The sequence below is a fragment of the Gadus chalcogrammus genome, chromosome 13 (assembly GCF_026213295.1).
Source record: "Gadus chalcogrammus isolate NIFS_2021 chromosome 13, NIFS_Gcha_1.0, whole genome shotgun sequence".
NCBI classification, from domain to species: Eukaryota; Metazoa; Chordata; class Actinopteri; order Gadiformes; family Gadidae; genus Gadus; species Gadus chalcogrammus.
The window spans coordinates 6,870,950-6,881,685 of NC_079424.1; the positions used below are offsets into that span (position 1 = coordinate 6,870,950).

The window sequence follows — 10,736 nt, forward strand, 5'->3', positions numbered from 1 at the left end:
AAGACTACACAATGACCAAAAAAAGAACCATTAAAACCAACACAAGAACTGACACCCAAATGCTCGTATGCTTCCAATGTGAAAGCTGTCATCGCGATGTAACGTCGCCGTGTACGAGCCCTACACACAACATTTCCATTCTCCATCTTGTTCTATAAGGTTGGACCCAATGAGCCGCCATATACACTGTATGCATGTAGAGAGACGTGGCTGTGTGTCTCTTCATGCTTGGCTTTCCTCTACCTAGCTCGCTCTCCCTTGGCTTGTCTGTACAGATCATCTCCATCCAGGCGAGCCAGGGGCTTGTGGAACGTCAGCCGTGAGCTCTTCTCCACCGTCAACTCACGCAGGGTCTGGGCTGTAAGTAATGGTGCTTGAATGTGCAGCCAGACTGTACGGGGGGGAAATGTTGCATTCTGTATGTCCGTGGTGATTCTGCTTCATTGAGACCTGATGCATCATTCACACGATGGTGATTCTAAAGCCTCTGTTTCTTTACACGGGAGGTTATTTTTGAACTGAGGAGCCTTACTCAACGAGACTCATAATATTTAGAACCTGCACATGGCCCAGAAAGAGGACACTGTTAGTAGCAACAAGACCGGCACTGAAGCAAAGACAGGTCCTGAAGAAAGCTGAAACCTTTGTCTTTGACTCTGATCTGCCTTGCCAGGATATAAATGGCAATTTTAAGTGCCATGTGGACACCGGTGACCATTCTTGAACCCCTACTGACCCCACTTGGTCTGGGCCTGTTAAGACAAGCAGAGGCACTGTAGACCCCTCTACATCCACCTCATGTTGCTGTAGGGCCACCTCAGATATTCTCCTCTTGACTGAATTGTCTATATTCAAACAGGAATTCATCGCATTGTGTCTTCAGTGCATCCTATAAACATGGTGAATTACTTTAAATGTACAGTATTTGGTATGAAGCTTTGACTCTAACTCTATTGTATACTCCACTGAGTTACTATGGCAACTGTGTTTTCAGGTATCAGATTTCCCTCTGCTCAGTGTTTTAAACAGAAGGTCTACAATTGTGCCCAGTAAACCTATATTAACCTAAACCTCTTACAATATATCTAAAATTTGATTACAAATTATGATTACAATTATGATTAGTCTTTTTTATCACACAGCCAAAGAAAAAAGTAACAAAAAAAAATCGGTTATGCATGACGACAAAAACAAATAAAATAAATATCTGTTTTTCTCCTGCTTCCGTCCGTTTATCTCATCTTTCCGTGATTGGCACGAAAAAGACCCAAACTAACAGCATCAGTCGCTAACTATCTATTATTACTATCCATTATGGTATCCAACTGCTATAATTGACTGCCAGTATCTGTGGCCGTTTGTTGGCACTAACTGACAGTTCCCAGTGTGAACACTGGCAATGTTTGACTGACTATCCACGTTTACATCCATAATCAAGTGACCGACGGCATCCGCTGATCCCCTCTTTACACACACCTCAGCTCTATCCCTGGAGACGCATATTATTCACGCAGTGAATTCTTGCTGTTACAATATTAGGTTGCATGCGAGGTTATGAAAAGTTAAAACGGCATTACCTTTGCAATATCCTCAGTAATGACTGTATTTTTAAATGTCATATTCACTTCACGATAATAATAACAATGAATCATTCATTGCATTTACATAGCTCTTTTCAAGTTACCCAAAGCACTTAACATAGTGATTGTATGTAATTATGTGTGTGTGTGTGTTTGGCGGGGGGGTGACACCTCAACCAATACCAACCTTATATCAAGCACAGCCACCTTTTAGTTAACATCAGATTACTCTGAAATACACCACTGAATGGATAGAGACGGTGAGTGTTTCCAGAGGCGAGCTGGCTTAACTACAGCATGGCTCCCATACAGTAGCCATCTGTCAGTCAGCCCAGAGTAGCCGCTCTGAGGTGAGTCTAATGAAGCCTGCCACGTTTCTGTTGTGAAGCAATGGAGGCAGAGCTCATTAGCAAAACAGTCATGGCTTTGCCCGGCCCCACTTTGATGGAAGCAACGCACGTTCACCACGTTGCCATTGTTGACGATGAGCACACGGGTCAAAATGCTCCGCGCATTGTTTGGACACAGCCTCGGGCACACCACACAATGCCTTACGTAATTAAAGAACCCCTTCTTCATCCTTCCTTTTCATACCACCTGCCCACACACATGCAGGCACATTCAGACCCAAACACACACTCTCTCACACACACACACACACACACACACACACACACACACACACACACACACACACACACACACACACACACACACACACACACACGCAAACACACAGACACACACATGCAAACGCACACACATCCATGCTTGTCTTTTTTTTTTTCACACAAACAATACCTGCGGACAGATAAATAAATGCAAACACAAAACTAACAATTTGCAGGGTCTCCTGGTTATTGTTACCATTAATTCATGCGCGAGGCGCATGAATTAGAGGCGCAACTCTGTGAACCTCTGCCTTCATCCCCCTCTCTGTTGTAACCAACAGGCCTCTGCCTGTGAGTCACGGCGTGTGCGTGTGTCTTCTTGTGCTTTTGGATCTGGCAGAGTGCAGTCATGGATGTAGTGGCTAGTTACTGACCATCTGCATGTGTGGTTTGAATACACACACAAAATGGCTGGAAACCAATGAGGACTGATGTTCAGTTTAGCCTTTTTGACCAATCAGTGGCATCTGGATGCCTTCTCAACTGTTTCTGTCGCAATCGGGACCTCTTAAATTGAAATGCAAACCTCTTGTCTTATGTCTCGGTAAACGAACATTGGCTGAATTACAGTATATCAGCAGCACTGTATAGTAATACAAACAGACTAATCCATAAAGGACACCAAGATGAGCTGGAGAGTGGGTGTATCTCCAGCGTCCATTGTTTTGGCTCCAGCTATTCATTGTGTTTTCATGCAATGTCACCCCTAGTTACATGTCTTACACGTTACGTCTGCATCCCTCTCCCTCTGAACCACTCCTTCACAGACACACACACACACACACACACACACACACACACACACACACACACACACACACACACACACACACACACACACACACACACACACACACATTCACCCACATACACTCTAGCAAACACTAGCACTATACATGGTTTGTTTAAATGATATATAATAGTTTAATTCTAACTCTGAATAAATAATATTTATAAGCACGTAAAATGTCATCATTTTAAGCGATCTTGTGTTTTGAAACACAAGATTCCAAAGTCATCCACAAGAATTGTCTTCATGTATGTGTGTTTATGTGTGTGTTCCCAGAGTGGTGATTCACTGCCTGGCAGCTACACTGCTGTTGAATGCCTCATATCTGAAAGACGTCACCTGATCAGAGCACAGGACGGTTTGACATTGGCCTATCGGTCAGTGGTCACTGGTCACCCCAATGAAAATCAATTCAGAAACCACACCGGTGCATGCGGGACAGTGGACATATATTTCCATTATAATAGATTTAAAGTGTTTATCTGGAAGATCTCCATTTTGTTCTCTTCGGTGCAACCTATGACAAAAAAAAACAGTATACCGCTGGAACAACCACTGCTGGGAGGCCACTTACTGCCCCGAAATAGCTCTATATTCCAACAGCTAACCCTGATATCAAGTGTTTGATCAGTAACATTGGTCTACCAGTCCCTTCACTCTGCAGTAAACAGAAAACAAACGTGCTGATACCCCGTTCCTACTATGACCAATCAGGGAACAGAACTCCACAAAGAGGCGGTCCTCTCTGCACGTTCACCGCCAATTTGCAGGATGGCGAAAAGAGCGAAACTACGGATTGCAGCGCTCCCAGGAATAGCTTACAAAACCGATAGGAAAAAAAAAGACTGACGCAAAGAGAGCTGCTAGGACAAAGAGACAGAGTCACACAAGACACGCATTAATGGTGATGTGGGGAGGATGAAGGGGAGTGCTTACTGCCAAAACAGACCATAGTGAGCCAGAACGACGACGAACGAACGCTTACAGCGCCTTCAAAAAAGAGGACAAGTCTGAGGGTTAACAAACTCTCAATCCAGCAACTTCTTTCTCAGGGTTCAGTTTGGTTCATGCATCTTCATTAATGATATTTAAAGCAAAAAACGCTTGCATTGTAACTGATCACACACAAACAGACACACACACACACACACACACACACACACACACACACACACACACACACACACACACACACACACACACACACACACACACACACACACACACACACACACACACACACACACACACACACACACACACACACACACACACACACACACACACACACACACACACACACACACGTTTAAGTAGGCCGGCAGGTGCAGAGGGAGTTGTGGCTGGGGTTATCAGCTCAATTTGGGGTGAAGGAGGGGTTCGGGGAGGGTAGGGGCGGGCCTAGAGAAGTCACGATGAGCATAGTTCCCAAAAAATTGTTTGAAAGCGTTCCGACACTTCATTGTCACCACTTTCTTTCTCTTTTTTTGGGTTTACAATTACTATTCTACGGCTGTGGCGACGCTGTTTGTAAGAGATACGAGTAGGAGTGGGTTAAACCTGAGTAGACGATTTCCACCACTTCCCATACAAAGCAATCAGTGCCATGGTGTGTGGCTCACACACACACGCACACACACACGCACGCACACACACACACACACACACACACGCACACACACACACACACACACGCACACACACACACAAACACACACACACGGACCGGATTCTCTCCTCACATATCCGCATTGAGGATAACAGGCAGGGGCAGAGCTGGCGTGAGCGGCAAATGAGCAGTTTAGTTAAGTGACTAAACACACACTTCCGCGCTCCTCTCCCTGGGAGTCCACAATCTAGACCGCGCCGCTCCTGCCAGCCACAGTAACACCCACCGCCAACTGTTTGTTTCTGTCACATACATACACACACGTACATGCTTACACGCTACTACATCTCGTTAGACAGCCAAAACACTGACACATGCTCTCTGAGCGCAACGCCTCTCGTGGATGTAGGCCTATGCCCCGTCAAACACGTCCCCCCCCTCCGTCCCCCCCCTCTCTGTCCCCTTGTTGCAAACACACCAAATTGCAGCGCTGTTCTCGGCGCTAGGGCTGGCCGTCTTTACAGCTAACAAACATCCCAAACGTGCTAAGCACATGGCCGGGGTGCAGTACCGATGGCAACCCGAATGCGGAATCCAAACCGAAACCGGCGTTTGAACCGTGCTGTGTTCTGTTTCTCCTCACGCCGCATGTGGGAAACGCCGGGCGTAGCTTGAACGGCTATAACAAGATTTCCAGCAGCCTGAGAATAAACCATTAGCCACTCTTATAGAGGGCGTGCTGGTGCTGTAGAAGGTGATGACGTGGAGGCCAGTGTCCCTGGCAGGATCGTGCTCGATCCATTCCCACGGGCTCCGGAGGGACTGTTTTACACAACGCAACACAATACCCTGCATGGCAATCAAACGGCCGGAACAACTCAGCAGAGTCGTTGTCAGTAGGATCTCTGAGCCATCACAATAGGGCTGTTGATAATTACTGCTAATTCAACCAAGCGATCCAAACAGAGCTCACACAGTTTTCCCTGAACGTTTCAATATTATTTGACAACAGAACCGTATGACACAAATAAGCAGCGATTCATATAGCGTAAACACAATATAAAAAGGTATTCGTTGTGCGTGAATAACAGTGTGAGAGCAGCCAATAGCAGCAGCTCCTCAAGATCGGTAGTCTCTGAGTGCTTTCCTGACGCTACCTCTCTATTGGGTGGATGGTCATTTCGCTCTTTGTGAGATGGTCTCCTCCTGTCCTCCTCAGTACAATAAATAGCCTGTCGACTGGGAGGTTATGCAATGACAGCGATACAGGGAAATCATGCTCGACGAGAAGCATGCTAGATGCACTGCATGTTACCTGGTGAAGGGTAAGATACCTGAATCACATCCATCGCGGAAAGGTCATTGTTTGAGAGTGCTCTGTTACCTTCAGCGCCGGGGAGCTGCCCGCAGTGTGTGTGAAGCACGGATAGATAGGTCAGAAATGACCTTAACGCAAAATAAAGGGTGTGTGCGTGTGAGTGTAGGGGGAGGGGGGTCTGTTGCGGCTGAGGTGTATGACTGTGTGCTCCTTTGACATGGTGGAGAGAGAACACAGGTGTTGGTTTAAATGTGTGTGTGTGTAGTGTACCCGGCGCATACAATGGAAAAGGATACAGCCTCGAAGTAACAAGAGAAAACAGGCCAATAGAGGTGGGGGCTGAGTTACTGAATCTGTGTGTGTATCTGTGAGTGTGTGTGTTGGTGTGTGTGTGTATTTGTGTGTGTGTGTGTGTGTGTGTGTGTGTGTGTGTGTGTGTGTGTGTGTGTGTGTGTGTGTGTGTGTGTGTGTGTGTGTGTGTGTGTGTGTGTGTGTGTGTGTGACCGTGTGCGCGTGTGTGTGTGTGTATGAGTGTGGGTATGTGTGGTTGTGTGTGTGCGTGAGTGTATGTGTGTGTGTGTGTGTGTGCGGGGTTGTGTGCACGCGTATGCATGCGTGTGTGTATGCGTGTGTGTTTGTTTGTGTGTGTGTGTGTGTGTGTGTGTGACTACTGCTCACTGGTGCCTCCTGGTGGTAGAGGGCCTGGAGTCTTAGCCCCAGGGAAAATGTGTCTTTCTTTTTAGGTCTATAATGAGCAGCATTTGAATACGCCTAGCTAACAGGACCACTGGACCAGAACCAGTGCATTGTCGCACTGCAGCGTATCAATGTTCATCCAGCATGTTCTACACTGTGTTTTCCAGCACTGGATAATTCTTCGGTATCAAACAACACACCACTGTTTGCCTCGCTTTTCCCAGCATGATCTGCAGGATGCTCTGAAGCTAGCTTTGCAGGACAATATCTGCTGAGAAGCGTCAGTCAGTTGCTTCAAATGGTTTCTGTGTGTCTCTCTTTGTCTCCACGCTGTGCTCAGTTCGGTGGTGTGTGGCTCTGCAATGATTTTGCAGCTAAAGCTTTCTCAGCAACACACACCTTGAGTTCCACAGCATCTATCTTGAGCTGTAGAGCAAAGCGGTGCGAGATGGCACACTGCTCCACAGCCCGGCCCGCTGGCTGCCACATCAAGCCACTTCAGCATTTTCTCTCTCTCTCTTTGGTTCTCTCTCTCTCTCTCTCTCTCTCTCTCTCTCTCTCTCTCTCTCTCTCTCTCTCTCTCTCTCTCTCTCTCTCTCTCTCTCTCTCTCTCTATCTCTCTCTCTCACTCTACGTCTCCCACTCTCTCTCTCTCTCTCCCTCTCTATGGCTCCTTCTCGCTCCCTCTCTCTCTCTCTGTGGCTTCCTCTCTTTCCCTCTCTCTCTACGTCTCCCACTCTCTCTCTCCCTCTCTCTCTCTCTCTCCCTCTATGGCTCCCTCTCTCTCCCTATCTCTCTCTCTCTCTCACACACTCCTCCGGTGTGTACGGTATGGATACTGTATGAAACCACTGAGGGCACGCTGGTACACCTGCCCTACAAAGCGTGCTGTTGTTCCACCTCTGCAGTAAAGCAGCAGGAACATAAATAAACGTTGTACTGTGTTGACTGGGCTCTGAACTAACGGTGACACTGCTAAATCGTATCCCACACCAAACCCAGGTTGTTTGGAGCTGTGTTTTACAAGTTCCCTTCAACACGGAAAAATTCTGAATAAGGACAACGAAATAGTTATTTGTGTTCTTTTTTTTCTTTGTGTGATCACTGCGACTGCCACATGAAATATGTAATAGAAAGCATGATTTCGACTCATCAGCTTGATCTCTCATATGAGACCCATGTCATAGACATAGATGATCTAACTGCATCAATACAATTAGGATTCCCCTGGCCCATCCAAAAGCACGGTGGTGCATCATATTATTTCAAGTTTTGTAATGTATAGTGAACAAATTCATCATTCATCAAACATCGCTCAGTATTATGATCAAGATCCATGAAAAAAACCGCACACATTTGAGTCTCAGGGACAGGTGGTAGAAAGAATACAAATCCAAGGCACCATTATAAATACGGTCCTCTTTGTTACTCAATAACCTCTACAGACTCCATAACCGCTGCATACATATTCCGGTCATTCTGCAGAAACTTCTCCTTGCCTAACTTTGGTTCCCAGGTAGTACTGCCATCCCAAATGATACAGTGTCACACTGTATTGTCTCGGGTGACCTACTTTCCTTCAATGCAACACCAGCATGCAAACTCACCGCCGGAGGTCATCCTAACTGAGGTTAAACTGGAAGGCACACACCGGCACACACTTCTCCAAACTCCCACTGACACCCAAGGTTTAGCTTGGTTGTGTATACAGCAGCACAGTCTTAAAAGTGTTATAAAAACATACATTCTGCCTTAATTCCCTTTATGGCCATCTGGTAACCCGTACAAAGCCGCTCGCTTTAAGATGTCACTTCAAAGAATATTCTGCGCTGGCAGACATATGAGCCCTGTATGAATCATTGAACAGAGGCACTAAATACTGCGCTTGTTAAAAAAAAACGAATCTGTGTGTGTTGTCTAGCAGCCACAGAGCAACACACTGGTCCTCAGCTGTGGAACATTGCTTACAACACTACATCACCCATAATTCATCACATAGACATATATGCAAAAGGTGCACCGAATGGTGCAGTGATGAGGAACCCTAAAAATAGAAAGCTGAATAATACCTCCATAGAGGATAAGCTATGACATGATATATCACCGGCGAGGACTGTGGTGGAGATGTTGCTCCGCATAAGCACAGTCAGTGTTCATATTCAGCATGATGAAGCAAGCCACTGAAGACACAACTTACGCCTCTTCTGTTTTGAGAAGAGTGGCTAGAAACTCAACAAAGCCTGCTATGAGTCCGCTTATGCTGTATGTGATACTGCACATTGAGCGATCTGATGACACGTCAGATGTTTCCCAGAGACAGCACAAATAACAACAACGGAGCGATTTGAACTCATCGGTTGAGGCTTGGACTGTGTTTTACTCACCAGGTCGTGGTTTGTGGAGTTGGAATCATCTGCAGGAAAGGGAATATAGACAGCTAAGGCCATACAGTTGGCAAAAATCGCAATTAATATAAAGATATCAAATGGCCTGAGGAGGAATGTTAAGGAAAGCTCAGATTGTTTTTGAACATAGATCACACATCAAGTAAAGTAGGTGCCCTTTTTAGCATTCAAGTTTAGCATTGCTCTAAATGCGATTCATTATGTAAATGGCAGCTTAGAAGCGGCAATTTAGCTGATTGACTATTAACATATACTGTAGATATCTGATGTTTACAGTATAGATATGTATCTATAGACTAACACCACATCTGACTTAGGACAGTTACCGGAATCTGTGACATGGTTGGATGTCAAAGGAATGTTTTCTGTCAAATCTCAATCAACAATACACCCACACACAAACACTGTATTCTGTAACCAATACGTATTATACCATATAACAAAAACATGGTAATCAATTAATTTACACCCACAAATATATAGTAGCCAATGCATATATCGATATATATACCCATCATCAACAAAAATGTAACCAACAGTACATACAAACCCACTAACAAAAACATACCTACAATACAAATCTAAGATATACACACACTAATTCATGCACTATTACACTGATACACGTCCCAGTCCAGACATCCTCCACACCCAGCCCCACCCAGCCCCACGGCACAAAGGATACTTCCACTCCACCAGGCTGATGCAGGCCCTGCGTATGGGGTTGTTGAGTTTGAGGCAGAACAGAGCCCTGGGCGGCCTGCTGTTGGCGTTACTGCCCTGCTTCTTGCTTTTGGCATACTGCTGGCGCTTCTTCTGCGCTAGCGCCCCGACCGGGATGGTGGTTGTGGCCGCCGGGACGGTGGGCGCGGGGGGCGGCGCTGGGGCCGGGGTGGGCGCCGGGGCGGAGGCCGGAGCAGGGGCGGGGGCGGGGGCTTGTGGGGCTGTAGGGGGGACTGGGCCTGGGGCGGGCCCGTTGGCGCTCATGCTGCGGGCGTGGCTCTGGGACTAACATCCAGCAGCATGGACCTGCCAGGGTAGACAGCAACGCTAGAACAAGGCAGAAGGGTCTGACCGGTCGGCCCGCACCTCACCAGGAAGAAAGACGCCACTGCTGCTGGCATAGCTTTGCCTCTGAGGGATGTCCGAGGTGGGGTGGAGGGAGAGAGAGGACAGGAGTTAGTTGGATACAGCACACACACACACACTCAGTACTGAACATAGTCGGATACACCACGCCTCGTCTATACTAAGGGGGTACGTTCTGATTCTGGTCTCCCAAACCCAGGTGTTTAACTACACCAGTAATGCTTCTCAGTGTAGTGAGCTTTAGACCGTCAGGGTTTTCTATTGGTACAAAGGTGAAGGATGGGGGCATGACGATTATCCTGGTTCAATAGGAAATAGCCAAAGACGAGGAGCGATTCCTTTAAGGTTAGAGATCACATCATTTAAGTGAATGTGTCTTGTTTCCCAGCAGTGAGCTGAACATGTAGACCGAAGAGAAGCATTCAAGCGGGAGAGGTTAGATGGGTGAATAAGCCTGTAGCTTAATGTTAATGTCAATAACACCCCAGTGTGGTTCGCTCCAATGTCTTCACAGCTAGCAAACGATAAGTTTAATGTCAGACTCGTCAATCTGCCTCCATAATCATAATTCATAAATT

General features: G+C 46.5%; 1 protein-coding gene across 1 annotated transcript in view; it reads right to left on the reverse strand.

Annotated features, from left to right (window-relative positions):
• The window catches only part of cacna1da (calcium channel, voltage-dependent, L type, alpha 1D subunit, a), a 57,848-nt gene extending 47,792 nt beyond the window's left edge, over positions 1 to 10,056 (reverse strand). The window contains exons 1-2 of the mRNA XM_056605971.1: positions 9,755 to 10,056; positions 9,049 to 9,154 (exon numbers count right to left, since the gene is read on the reverse strand). Of these exons, the coding sequence (XP_056461946.1) occupies positions 9,049 to 9,154; positions 9,755 to 10,056 (408 nt within the window). The remainder of the gene's footprint in view (positions 1 to 9,048; positions 9,155 to 9,754) is intronic.
• Positions 10,057 to 10,736: the final 680 nt, after the last annotated feature.